At 40.2% G+C, this 15,098-nt stretch overlaps 1 protein-coding gene across 4 annotated transcripts in view; it reads left to right on the top strand.

The window, feature by feature from the left end:
• LOC126260251 (uro-adherence factor A) overlaps positions 1 to 13,531 on the top strand; it is a 138,579-nt gene extending 125,048 nt beyond the window's left edge. For 3 of the 4 annotated variants that reach the window (XM_049957572.1, XM_049957570.1, XM_049957571.1), the window contains exons 6-7: positions 12,702 to 12,782; positions 13,268 to 13,531. In XM_049957572.1, the coding sequence (XP_049813529.1) occupies positions 12,702 to 12,782; positions 13,268 to 13,405 (219 nt within the window). In that variant the 3' untranslated portion in view covers positions 13,406 to 13,531. Of the gene's footprint in view, positions 1 to 195; positions 303 to 12,701; positions 12,783 to 13,267 lie in introns of those variants that run through there. The other variant, XM_049957573.1, reaches the window with a different exon arrangement.
• The last annotated feature ends 1,567 nt before the right edge of the window (positions 13,532 to 15,098 follow it).

The following is a 15,098-nucleotide window of genomic DNA, read 5'->3' as shown; positions in this document are numbered from 1 at the left end:
TGTGGTTTTGACAGATATCATTCAAATTATTTATCGACTTGAGAACAGTTATATTAAAAACACATCACTAAAGAACTGGAATCAGTATAACCAGTCATTTTACTGGTTCATTAAATGATTATTAAACACTAAAGAAGTTATGTTTTCCTGCACTTTATACATCTGCGTCACTGCTATCACTGTCTTCTATACCAGGTTCAGGAACTTTGCTGGTGGCTGCAGTTGAAGTAGGGAGAGACTTATACCAGTGTGAAATCTCTCAGGAATGTACCTCTTTTTGCATAACTGTGTCAGGCATTTCTTTTTCTTTCCACTTATTGGAAGAATCTTAGGATGAAGATATTGTAAGTCAATATTTTTCATATTTAAATATGAATGTGTGTACTTCCTTATAATGTTATGAATGACTGTATCTGTACTCTTATCACACCTGACATTCGTTTTTGGCAGCAGAAACATTTCACTTTTAGCCAGTTAACTTTATTTCCCAAACTGTCAGTACTTCTGTTTTTAATGATAGATGCAGAAAGTTTAGATAAATCCTTGGATTCTGCTTGTTTCAATTCATGTACTGCATAAGGTGAATGTTGTGACTTGCCGATCTTTCAAAGTGCCGCTGTGCAGTTACGTGCATCCTCTACATGCTGCGCTGTCTGCCAGCCATGCAGCAGCCGTGCCACCTAAGTGGCCAGCCAGACAGCGGCCGCTAGACTTGGACTCAGTTCTGATTTGACTGTTACAGAGTACACACGTTTTACTTTGTTTACTTGATCTGTGACTTGCATGTATTGTGTCGTCCTTGAAATATATTTGTTTAACTTGACGTTATAACAATTGGCGATGAGGTAGTGGACTTTTCTTTTTCGTCATTCACCCACAGATTTCCATGGCTATTTTAGAGCAACTATTGCAAGGTCTCATTGAACAGCAAACACTTCTCACACATACGATTCGTGATTTCCTCACGGCATCCGATGCGGGGCGTCTCTCGTCATTGTTGCTCCCTCCTTTCCCTCCTTACAACGAGATAGCGGAAGACTGGTCTGATTACAAAAAACGTCTTCGACAGCACTTCTTGGCATTTCATGTTGTAGTTGACCAAACATGTAAGTCTCTGTTCCTTTCATGGATTTCACCTCAAATGTATCGGTTGTTGTCGCAATTGGCTCCTTTGAAAGATCCTACGTCTTTGTCCTTTGCTGAAATGTGCTCATTTCTGTTCGTATATTTTCAAAAGCATATGCATGTGGTGGCCTCTCGTGTTGCCTTTTATCGTGGTCAAAAACAACCGAATCAGTCCTATCACGCTTGGGCTGCTGAACTTCACGGCCTCAGTCCAAAGTGTCAATTTGTTACTGATGTTCACAAAGAATCCTACGCCGATTCCATGGTACAGGATGCTATTATCCGGTCGGTGCTTGACAAAGAAGTTAGGCAACATGCCCTTCAGTTGGCAAATCTGACTCTACATGAAGTCCTATCCATCGCTCAGTCTTTTGACCTTTCTCACGCTGCTGGAGTGCAGATAGAGTCATGGGGTGACATCGGGGACTTACAACCTCTTTGCACTGTTGACGAAGCGTGCGGCGTGTCCCTGCCTGCCGACGTGGCCGCAGTGCGCTCCCAAGCACAGCCTCGGCATAACTATAAACAAATCTCTAAGAAACTGCAGCAAAACCCACTGCAACTTCCTTCATGTCCGCGGTGTTTTATGAAACAATCACGGGAGGATTGTCCCCAACGTTGGGCCGTGTTTTACAAATGCAAAAAGGAGGGTCATGTGTCCTCCATTTGCAAATCCGACCGCATACCTGACATTCATGAACGTGATGCTGATTCTGCTTCTGTGTTGTCTGTCAATGGTAATTCTTCCCTTTCAGGGAAGTTATTCCTCACTGTCCAAATCCTTCGTCGGGACATTCGCATGCAGGTGGATACTGGTTCTGCTGCCACTATCATCAATTCTCAGACGTATCTTCAGTTGGGTTCTCCAATCCTATCACCTGTCACTAGGCAATTACGGACGTACAGTAAACAGAAGATTTCTCTTTTGGGACAATTAAATGCTGAGGTATCTTACAAATCCGTCGTTCACACTGTTCCCATATTTGTGGTCGACCATAGTAATGTGAAGAGTCTTTTTGGTTTCGATGCCTTTTGCGTTTTTGGGTTCTCCATAGATGACTCTGTCAATATTGTCTCCGATGCTATTCCTTATGCTCAATTGGATTCCTTGTCAACGACATTTTCATCCCTTTTGTCTCCTGGGTTAGGCCGTGCAAACTACTTTGAAGCTCATATCATGCTCAAACCCACTGCTCGGCCTAAGTTTTTTCGGGCTTGGCCCATTCCTGTGGCCCTCCATGATCGGGTCAAATGGGAGCTGGATCGTCTCACTGCTTCAGGGGTCTTGCTTCCTGTCACTTCCAGCGAGTGGTCCTCTCCTGTCGTTGTCATTGCTAAGCCCAATGGTGATATTCGTCTCTGTGGCGATTTCAGAGCCACTGTAAATTCTCAATGCCTCATTGACACTTACCCTATGACCTGACCTGAAGAATTGTTCACTAAACTTGCTGGAGGCCAGTATTTTTCTAAACTTGACCTGTCAGAAGCTTATCATCAACGTCCTCTCGACACTGCTTCCCGGCAGTTCCTGGTCTTTAACACACCTTTCGGCCTCTATCAATATCAACGATGGCCATTTGGGGTTGCCAGCGCCCCTGCTCTCTTTCAGCGATTCTTGGAACAATTATTGTTCCCTGTCCCTGGGTGTATAAATTACATGGACGACATTGTTGTCACTGGCTCCACCACTGAAGAACATCTTCAGAATCTCCACACACTTTTTCATGTCTTACAGACTGCCGGTCTTAAGTGTAATCTTCAGAAATCAAACTTTTTCAGGCCTCTATCATGTACTTGGGGTTTCAACTCTCTCGGGATGGTATTCGTCCACTTCAGCATACTGTTGCTGCGATTGATGCCCTTCCTCACCCTACATCTGTTAAGGAAGTGCAGGCCTTCTTGGGGAAAATAGCATACTATCACAGGTTTTTACCATCTGCGGTTTCGGTGGCTACGCCATTGCATCGCCTGTTGCATAAAAAAATGCCCTTTCACTGGTCCTCGTCATGCGATACTGCTTTCCAGAAATTGAAGACTATGCTGAAACAGGCTCCGTGCCTGGCTACTTATTGACCTGGCCAACATCTTGTTCTTGCCACGGACGCCTCGCAATACGGGGTTGATGCAGTCCATGCGCACCATTTTTCTGACAGTTCTGAACAACCCATTGCTTATGCCTCCAAAACGCTCACGGATGCCCGGCGAAAATACTCTCAAATTGAAAAAGAAGCTTTGGCCATTATTTATTCTCTTCATAAGTTTGGCGTTTTTCTCTATGGATCCAAATTTCATCTTGTTATGTACCACAAACCACTTGTTTCCTTGTTTCATCCATCAGCGTCGCTTCCCGACAAGGCTGCACACTGCCTCCAACATTGGGCTCTTTACTTGTCTCATTTCAATTATGAGATTCATTTCTGGCTGATGGCTCAACATGCGAATGCTGATGCTCTGTCTCACCTTCCCATGGATCCTGATCTGGTATTTGATAAGGACGAACTTTTGTGTTTCCACCTGGATGTTGCCAAGCAGCAAGTTGTGGACGGGTTCCCCATCACCAGGGACTGGCTGGCGGCTTCTACGGGTTCTGATCCTACCCTCTCCCAGGTTTTATGCTGTATTCAGAAGGGTTGGCCAGATCGTCTGTCTGCTAAGACTTCTGATCCGTTGCGTTACCGCCTCATGGCTAGGGATGGTGTTATCCTCCTTTCCACCAACAATGCTTCGCCGCGTGTTGTGGTACCTGCATCTTTGTGTGCTTCGGTCTTGCACCTCCTTCACCAAGGGCACTGGGGTGTGTCTCGCACAAAATCTCTGGCGTGCCGTCATGTGTACTGCCCCGGCATCGACTCTGAAATTGCACACATAGTCCCTGCCTGCGGCCCTTGTGCGTCACAGGCCGCCGCCCCGAAGTGATCTTTGTCACTGTGGCCTTCTCTGGAGAAGCCCTGGGAGCGTATTCATGCTGACTTCGGGGGACCTTTTTTAGGTACTTATTGGCTTCTCGTTATTGACGCCTACTCTAACTTCCCTTTCATTGTCCGTTGCACGTCGCCTACCACCGCGGCGAGCACCAACGCTCTAGCTCGCATTTTCTCTTTGGAAGGCCTTTCCTCTGCTCTTGTTACTGATAATGGTCCGCAACTTGCCTCTTCAGATTTTGCGGATTTTTGTGCCCGTCACGGTGTCATGCATGTAACAGCTCCTCCGTTCCATCCACAGTCAAACGGTGAGGCTGAACGACTGGTCCGCACATTTAAGGCTCACATGAGGAAACTCCTGACTTCTTCTGCTGCTGATCATGCGCTTCTCCAATTTCTGGCTTCTTACCGTTTCACCCCCATGGGCGACCACAGCCCGTCTGAGCTCTTACATGGCCGACAGCCCCGCACGCTACTTCATCTTCTGTGGCCTTCCACGTCACAGCTGCGGGTGCCTTTGCTTGGCCGGTTCACCACCGGTGACCTTGTATGGGTAGGGGGATATGGCAGGTGGCCAAAATGGAGTCCTGGCCGCATCTTACGGCACCGTGGCCGATGCCTGTATGAAATCCAGACGGACACGGGTGTTGCAGTGCGTCATTTGGACCAGTTTCGGCCTGGTGTGCCGGCAACGCCTGTTCTGAGTGCTGCTACACCACCTTCGGCTGTACCTGATGTTCGGGATCATGGAATCTCTCATTACTCACAACGCAGCCCTCTCACCATAATCTCGGTGCCAGCACAAGAACTGACGCCACCAGGAGATGTGCCCATGCAGGAACCAGATGACCATCATCTGTCGGAGCAACTCTACTCGCTTCCTTCTCCTACGGACGCCAACACATCGCCCATGTCTCCTGTTATAACAACCGGACTTGCCGCAACGGGCAGATTGGGGCACGGGGCCCCAGCGGATTCGACCCCCACGTCTCCTGTCATCTCGACCCATTATCATAGGGGACACTTCTGTCCGTATGGGAAGCCTCCTCCTCAAGACTTTACGGCCAGTCAAACAACACCTATGGATGTTAGCAATCTACAGGTCACCTCCATCAAGACCAGTGCAAAAAATTCAAAAGGAGTGAAAAGTGTTGTGACTCGCTGATCTTTCAAAGTGCCGCCGCGCAGTTACGCGCGTCCTCTACATGCGGCGCTCTCTGCCAGCCATGCAGCAGCCACGCCACCTAAGCGACCAGCCAGCCAGCGGCCGCTAGACTTGGACTCAGTCCTGATTTGACTGTTACAGTGTACACACGTTTTACTTTAGTTACTTGGTCTTTGACTTACATGTATTGTGTCGTCCTTGAAATATATTTGTTTAACTTGACGTTACAACAGTGAACCTTTCTTATGACTGCAGTGCTCAAATGATGATAACAAAACCAGTGGCTGTATTTAATTACTGCTGATTTTGCTATCATTACTCAAGTGCATGAAGGTCTTATCTACTTTACATTTTTCTTCATCAGCAGATTTTGCTTGATTGCCATTTTTTCTTGCAATATGCTCATTATACTATTTCGCCAACACTTTGTTTTCTTCATAACTCTTTGCTTTCTCACACATTTTGACATTGATTCTTTTTAGGTTTGTAGAAGACAAGATTGTAGTTTTGACAAAATATTTTTATTTGAGGTATTTCACTGACTGGTTTGAAATCTTTGCATTCTTCCTTGTACAGACTGTAAATTTTAGGTATACTTAGTTTGGGATCTTAGTACAGTCATTTTGTGGATTTCCTTGAATAGTGAGACTCCAATGTATGAAAATTTTCTATGGCTGCGTCTTTCTGGACTTGTGCTGTAGGGTTGAGAACTGTAACGTTCCCCTAAATAGGAGTGCACTACACATCAGAGGCTGCTGTGGAGGGGTGCACACAAGGTTTTTTTTAGATTAGGTGACTCTCCATCCAATCCAGATAATGTTAGCTGTAGGAAACCCAGAAGTATCAGTGTAAGATCAAAAGAAATACCTCCCACAGGTGAGAGTATTAAAATCATAATGGTAGACTGCTGAAGCTGTTCCAATGAACTGCCAGAGTTTGAAGTGCTCATGAAAAGCAATGAAGCTCACATAATACTTTGTACGGAAAGCTGTTTGAAACCTGAAATTGACAGAAGTAAGATTTTTGGGTAAAATTTAAATGTATATCGAAAGGATAGGCAAATGGAAAATGGTGGTGGTGTATTTGTTGCAGAAGACAAGAAACTCAAATCCACCAAGGTAGAAATTGAAGCTGCATGTGGGATTGTTTGGGCAAGACTCAGTGTCACGGGTGGGCACAAAATGATTATAAGATCCTTCTATTGCCCATCAGATTCATCTCCTGATGTAACCTAAAACTTTAGAGAAAACCTCATTTCACTTGTACTCAAGTTCTCCAGTTATACTGTAGTCGTTGGTGGAGGCTTTAATCATCCAACAATTAATTGAGAAAATTACAATTTTTATAGTGGTGAGCATGATAAGACATTCTATGAAACTTTGCTAAATGCCTTCTCTGAAAACTACCTATAACAGATAGTTAGAAATCCCACTCATGGTGAAAATATATTGGATCTAATGGCAACAAACAGACCTGAGCTCTTTGAGGATATCACCTTCAAAACTGAAATCAGTGAACATGATGTGGCAGTGGCAACAATTATTACAAAAATATAAAGGACAGCTAAAACAATCAGAAAGATATGTATATGTTTAGTAAACTAGATAAAAAATCAAAGGTGCCATATTTCAGTGAGGAACTTGGAACTTTCAGCACGGGACAGGAGCATGTAGAGGAACTCAGGCTCCAGGTTAAAAGAATAGCTGACCAGTCACTGGACAGATATGTACCCAGTAGAACAGTTCATAATGTTAGGGAACCTCCATTGTATACAGTCACTGTAAAGAAACTTTAGTGAGAGATGCTGAATGAAACAAATTGGCTGTCAAGAGAGCAATGTGTGAAGCCTTAAGTAACTACAGTAGCAGAATATTGTCAAGTGATCTTGCACAGAACCCAAAGAAATTCTGGTCATATGTAAAGGCTCTTAGTAGCACCAAAGTTAGTGTGCAGTCCCTAGTGAATGAGACAGGAACTGAAGTTGATGGTAGCAAAGCAAAAGTTTCACTCCATTCTCAAATGTTCCTTTGGAAAGGAAAACCCAGGAGAGTTGCCCCAATTTAATCCTCTTACCACTGAAAAGGTGAGTGAAATAAGTATTAGTATCAGTGGTGTTGAGAAACAGCTGAAATCGTTAAAACTGAACAAAGCTTCAGGCCTTGAAGGAAACCCTGTCAGATTCTATACTGAATTTGTGGCTGAGTTAGCTCCTCTTCTAACTACAATCTATCATAGATCCCTTGAAAAAAATACCCTGTGCCCAGTTCTTGGAAAAAAGCACAGGTCACACCTGTCTACAGGAAGGGTAGTAGAAGTGATCCACAAAAATACTGTCCAGTATCCTTGACACTGATTTGTTGTAGAATCTTGAACATATTCTGAGTTCAAACATAATGATGTATCTTGAACAGAATGAGCTTCTCAGTGCCTACCAGCATGGATTTCAAAAACATCAATCATGTGAAACCCAACTTGACTTTTATCACATGGCATACTGAAAGCTTTGGATCAAGACAACCAGGTAGATGCAGTATTTCTTGATTTCTGGAAAGTATTTGACGCAGTACCACACCTACACTTATAGACAAAAATACAATCATAAGGGCTGTCACGTGAAATCTGTGACTGCATTGAGAACTTTTTGGCAGGGAGGACACAGCATATTATCTCAGATGGAGAGTCATCGCCAGGTGTGCCCCAATGAAGTGTGTTGGGGCCCTTACTGTTCATGTTGTGTACTAATTACTTTGCAGATAATATTAATAATAACCTCGGACTCTAATGAAGTACTATCTTAAAGGAGCTGCATAAATACTCAATCAGATCTTTATAAGATTTCAGAGTGGTGCAGAGACTGGCAGTTTGCTTTAAATGTTTGTAAATGTAAAACTGTACACTTCACAAAATGAAAAAATGTAGTATCTTATGACTATAATATCAAGGAGTCACTGTTGGAATTGCCCAGTGTCACTTTTGGAATTGCCCTCTGCATCAGACCATCCCCTCCTCTGGTTTTAGTTTATGCATCCCAACCTGGGATGTTTATTTCCCACTCACTGGAGTAAAACTTTACATATAATTTAAATTTGTGGAGCCAAACACTGAAAGTTTTTAATAAGTCTTACTGTTAATACTTTTAATATGTTTCAGTTTTCTATCATCAGAATAAGTACAGCTTTTCACATATGTGCCTCTACTTTTTGAATTCCCCTCGTATATCTGTATATAGATGATTTTGTAAATAAGCTTTACCTATAATGTACTTTTAAAAGATATAACAAGGGATGGCCTTTCTGATAGTGCATACGCATGAATAGTGAGTTTCGCCATTAACATCTATTTATAAATAGCTGTTTAACCATGCGTAACGCCATGGTCCAAGCCAGTAACATACATAATTCTACTAACCCCCTAAGACATCCCCCCCCACTGGTAAAAGCACAAATCGCACCTTGGAATTGCCCAACTCATACAAATACCTGTTTCAAAAAATGGAAGCACTATGGGACTTAACAGCTGAGGTCATCAGTCCCCTAGAACTTAGAACTACTTAAACCTAACTAACCTAAGGACATCACACACATCCATGCCCGAGGCAGGATTCGAACCTGCAACCGTGGCGGTCATGCGGTTCCAGACTGTAGTGCCTAGAACCTCTGTGCCACAAATACCTGTTTGTAACACTTTGTAGGGCTATGACATGGAATGATCACATGGGCTCAGTTGTGGGTAAAGCAGGTGGTAGACTTAAGTTCATTGGTAGAATATGGGGAAAGTGTAATCAGAGTGCTTACAAATCACTCGTGTCAGTGGTTCTATAATATTGTTCAGGTTTGTGGCACCCATACCAAATAGGACTAACAGGGGATATTGAACATATACAGAAAAGGGCAGCCTGAATTGTCACAGGATTGTTTGATCTGTGTGAGAGTGTCATGGAGATACTGAAGAAATTGAACTGGCAGACTCTTGAAGATTGACATCAAGTGTCCCAAGAAAGACTACTACCAAAGTTCTAAGAACTGGCTTTAAATAATGGCTCTAAGAATATACTACAAACCCCTACAAATCACTCACATAGGGATAGTGAGGATAAGATTAGAATAATTACTGCATGCACAGAGGCATTCAAACAATTATTCTTCTGGTGCTCCTGACGTGAATGGAACAGGGAGAAACCCTAATAAGGAGAAATCCTAATAACTGGTACAATGGGACGTACCCTCAGCCATGCACCTCACAATGGTTTGCAGAATATAGATGTAAATGTATATGTAGAACCTGGTTTGTAGCCAGGATCCTTGCTGGAGCAATCAGAGTCAAAATCAATCTCTTCTGCACTGTGCTTTACCATTTCACTAAAAGCACCCCCCCTCCTCCCACCCCCTGGGCTTACCTTACACAGTTTCTGCTTAGGTTTATTTTGTATCTTCATCTGTGTGGGGACTTTGCCATATGTTCTGTTTGGATCATCTGCTCTGCTTCCAATTGATGCACTTGATATACAAATTCATTTTCTTAAAATAAAAATATGAAATAAAATTATTTCATGCACTTTAAAATGTGAGTGCATTGTAAGAATTAAGTTCATGTTTAGAGTGTCATTTTATTGCTTACCTGTTCTTTCGTCTTCTGTGGGTGTCTTTTCTTGGCCAATGGCACAAGCAGTGCACTTCTTGAAAACATTTTTTTAGAATTAAACTCACCGTAGTCAACTGGCACAATGTTACTGCACTCACAGCAGCTTCTGCTACAATGGGCGTTTATCTATTCATGCATCTCAGTTACAGTAACTGACTATAATACAGATGTCACATATTGAGGTAAGGTGATATTGCTAGAGGCCAACATTGAATCACCAGCATTGATACCGGTGTTGAGAATAATACTAAATACAGACTTACCACACTCCTCCAACAAATTTATCTTCAATATGTTTCATATAATGGACAATAATATTCATGTCACACAGTTCACATAATGTAATATAATTGTACACCAACGTCAGATCACTTTTCTGGTAGCTGAAGCTAAGAAACATAAGCATACCACAAAGTATTTATAAAAATTGTCTCCAATATATCATATACGTCTTTCTGCTGGAATTCATTAAGTGAACTTGATGAATTATTGTTATTTAAATAATGTCACCAAGCCCATTGACAAAGTGCAGGAAAAATCATTTAAGTACACCTGAATGATGCACTATGAGCTTAACAGATTTCAGCCACATATGTTTTAACTTCTTAGAGTGAGAACTGCACTTAATTGGTTTCTCCAGATGAAAGATATTGATTTTCTGATGCAGAATGCATACATAACTCAAAAATGACAAAATCAGCACTTAATGGGTTTTTGCAGTATGCCCACAAATTTTAGTGTAATCATAGGTTTCTCTTTCAAGAGAACTATTTAAAAGTCAGAATTATGCAGGTTTTTACAGGATCAGAACTGAAACTGCTTTTATTTCTACTTACAAGTCACCACATGTCTTCCAAAATGTTAGCCCCCCCCCCCCCCCCCCCCCCCTGCTTCCACAAACTATCACCCTTGCGTGCATCAGTAATATTCGCAAGAGGATATTACTGAAGAGTGAAAGGGAAAATTTGAAAGTAAATTAGGAGATGGCCAATTTTGTTTTGGAAGAAACAAGAGCAATTTTAATGCTAAGGTTAATAATAGAGGGCAAAGTTAGAAAAAATAAGGAAATAAACATTGCATTCGTGGGTTTCAAGAAAGTTTTTTATAATGGAAAGTGGAACAGAATGTTTTCCATTATTAGGTAGTGTTGTGTCAACTGGAGATATAGAACAGTAATCCCCTTTCTTTATGTGAAGCAGACTATAATCAGCAAGACAAAATAATACAAGATATCAAAACATACAAGAGGTCAAAATTGGGAAAGGTGTAAGGCAGGGTTTCTCATTTTGACCACTGTTATTTCATTTGTATATTGATGAGTCAATGAGGAAAGTAAAGGACTGTTTTGATTTGTATGTTGTATGATGTGGAAAAAAAATCCACGTGATCCAGTTCATATACACTGAAAAATATACTGTTGTGATGAAAAACTTACAAAAATATGCACAATAACATAAAATATGTGACCTAATTGTATTGAAATGAGATAAAATTTCTGTTGTAATGATAATGTACTTTTTATTTAAGAATAAAATGTTCACGAGAAGCAAGCTAAACTATGAAATTTGATGTAACATGCTTTATAGTGACATTATGAAATCTGAGTTGCAATATATAGTGAGTGCCCTGTGCCTATGTTCAAATAAAGATGGTCCCCTACTGTCAGCCAGCAAAACCTGTACTTAAAAAAACTTTTTTGACTAGTAATGGAAAATATCATTTGAATCAAAATCTAAATGATCTTCCCAACAAAATCACTGAAATGGAACACAATGTATTATAGATACCCTTCATTTTCTTCTGACACCTTTTCCATTTTCTCTGACAATTCTTTTACCACAAACAGCTTCTAATTTAATCACTTTTTTTTACTTGTTTATCTGCTTTACCAGTGGCACTTCTAATTGCCCCAAAGCATTTAAGGCAGCAGGAATAAATCCAGTATTTTGTTTTATGTCTGAAAGCTGCCTGAAATTTCAGCATTAGAAATTGATTCGTTTGAGAGCACTAAAGCACGCCCAAAAATATGATGCTTTTCACAAAGTCAGTCTAGGATCCCTATCTTGTCAAAATGTGAAATGACAGTAAGGAAGAAAATGACAGGAAGGAAATGACACTTAAATGCTGCAACACATGAAGAGGCTGTCAAAAGTGCCTCTTTGTCATACCCAATAAATTTGTCAACATAAATGAATTCATTATGAATCTCTTCTGTAACTGTCTGTAAGACATAAGCACTATTTTAATGCATAATACTGTTAGTGAATTACCATCTTTCCCATATAGCATGCAGCATACATTATGAAGAGTAGTACTTTGGCACTAGCCAAACATGAACCTGAAGTAGTTTAGGGAAATCGCAGAAGAATTAAATCCGAATGGTAAAATTACATATACTACTACTTTTCCTTAAAGTACTTCTTCAGTTGTGTTTGCAAGGCTGAATGGACCATACTTCATCATTCCCACCTAGCAGGAAGCACTTGAAACCAGGTCTTGTATATCGCAATCTGATATACTGACCATGAAAGGTGATAAGTGATGACATTTTGATAATAGAACTTTTTCTTTTTTACTATGTCTGCTGGCACACTGTGCCAATGTGTTGTATATTTTGACATCATTTTCATATAGAAAATCTATACAGAGCATCATTGTTTCTGTCTGCCCTAGCACTATCATTTTAGGTATTATGAACTTACTCATCTGTAATAATAAAAAAAAAAAGAGTTGAATAATGCATTCCATTTATCTCCAAACTATTCAACTTATATGTAGAGTGGATGGCTGCTCTGTTCACTATTTGACATTATATTTACCAATATACGGCATTTATATCTTTTTTACAGAAAAATTTTCATTCTTTGGTGGCAGCATTGCAGGTTGCAAGACTTCAGTACCAAGAAGCATTAACAGATGTATGTTTCAAGGTTAGTAGCTTTTTCATCACTTGAATTACATTTAGTTTTAAGAAGTATTCAGTGGTACTTATTACAATATGTGAAATACAGTTGTACTCTAAAAATGAGTGTTTGTGTACGGGAATCATGTATCCATCTCCTTTCTGGGTTATTTTTGAGACATTTTAAAATGTTCACAGATGGCTAAATAAATAAAAGAACATAAAGAATTAATGTGCTAAGGTCTTAATTCTATGAGTGAATATTACTTTGTTTTATTATTGTAAAATAGGAGAGATTTTGTTGGATTGTCTACTTTCACAGTAAAACACAGAAGTTATACTGTTCAGTATTTGAGGCCCAATCTGTACAGTGAGTGCTGATTTACTTTTACAGTGGTTGCAATTATATGACAGTCAGTGTTTTATGTGCAGAATTACTGACCACAGCTTTGTTAAATTGCATTTTTTTGCTTGTAAATAACTATTGTGAACATAATATTTCTATTATTACAGGAAACACAGTCAGAGGAAGTGGATATAAACAAACAAGTGATTGAAGCTGCACTTTCAAGATTAACAGAAAATAGTTCAACATCATGTTTGGAACAGAGGCACTTATGTGCAGAAACAGATCAGGAATGGGAGGAATAAGTTTTTATATTCTGTATTGGGTGTACAAGTTTATATTACGGAATTGAAATAATGGAACATAATATTATTTTTTGTATATAAAATATGTGTTCCATACAGTAATTAAATTCCTATCTTATAATTAAATTACTGTGCAGATACCAGCAATTCCCTTTCCTTTACACCTGACATGAAATATTTGTACACAAATTGAGAGAGACAGTTCTATGGCAAGGCAAGAGGAAGAGAGGGATAGGAGTGGGGGAAGAGTTAGAATTGCAAATGAAAAAGTGATATATTTGTTCAAACCATCACTCATTGCTACTTTTGTTAAGTGAATAGTTACTGTTCTTTCTTCCCTTTTTCATTTCATAAGTTGTGCATTACAGATATCATTAACTCAAACAAGATGTTATACATGGACCAGAAATGTATTTCATTTGTTTTAGGTATTATGTTTAAATAACACAATATCACTTTTGTTTACACTTATCAGTCAGCATGCAGCATATATGCTACATCCACCTTTTCATTTTCTGTGCCCAATTGCAGCATACACTTACCACCATGTGCTTTCTGCACGTCGCCTGTTTTTGTTTCTGCATGTTCCCAGATGGTGGTAGCATGTGCTTGAAGAAAGCTGTTTATCACAGTTGTCATGTCCTGCAAGCAGTCTAGACACTCAGTGACATTAGACACTGGAGAAGGTCCATTGAGTCAGCTAACATGGAGGTGAATAAGTGGAAATTTGAATGACAGGGTGTATATGCGGACAAGAAAAAAAATTCCCATGTTTCCCAGTTAAAAATACACATTCTTCCGGGTCAAAATACACTTTTTCCATGTTAAGTGACAGTACACTTTTCCTTGGAACTGTAAAACATATCAATCCATTGGATCGTTATGGTTTTATACATCGGCTTAGAATTTCCCGACACGATACTTAGGGGAGAAAAGCAAGATCTGTGATGTGCAGCAACCTGTATGCTGCATATTTTCATATTAGGAAAGTATAAATTCGAATTCCACCAAACGCCACACGTTACTTTCTGAAGCATTGAAATTGAGATTGCGATGCGCTTTTGTAAGAACATGTCACGTGATCTCGCCAGCCGATGATGGCGGATATTCAGAGTGTAGGACATGTGATGTAGTCAGCTAATAGCAACACCTCTGTTAAGCTTTGTGACTACACAAACAGGAAAAGTTAAAGGTTTAAATTAATGTAAATAGTGTTCTACAAGAAAAGAAAAGCTTTCACATATAATGTTGATCATTTTTCCACGTGTTACACTTTAAATACATCACAAAAATGTGTCTGTAAAATTTTTAATAACGACATAAATGTCTGATCATTTGGGCTCGAAATTCTTCTAATGGTCATTCTCAAAGAGTTGATTTTTAAATGAGAGCCAAACACTATGTGATTCAAGAAATTCATCGTACATTCTCTCGCATGGTTCATCTTGCATAAAAATAAACTTACTTTGAAAGTAACGCTTTCCAAACCATCACTCACAATATTTTCCCACAACCTGTTAGAAATACTGTAGGTTCATTTCAACAATTGCCAGAGAGCGCAAGATAACAGGCGTCACCACACTTGGCGCAGCTACAATGATGCAGGAAGGCCGTATGTTCGTACATGTAAAATATTAAAAGATCTTACATTATGTCATAAAAGAAAAAAGACATCAGAGGATACTGCAAGAGC

This window comes from Schistocerca nitens, chromosome 5, assembly GCF_023898315.1.
Source record: "Schistocerca nitens isolate TAMUIC-IGC-003100 chromosome 5, iqSchNite1.1, whole genome shotgun sequence".
NCBI lineage: Eukaryota > Metazoa > Arthropoda > Insecta > Orthoptera > Acrididae > Schistocerca > Schistocerca nitens.
The sequence above is the reverse complement of the archived record's forward strand: the minus strand, read 5'-3'. Positions and strand labels throughout refer to the sequence as shown.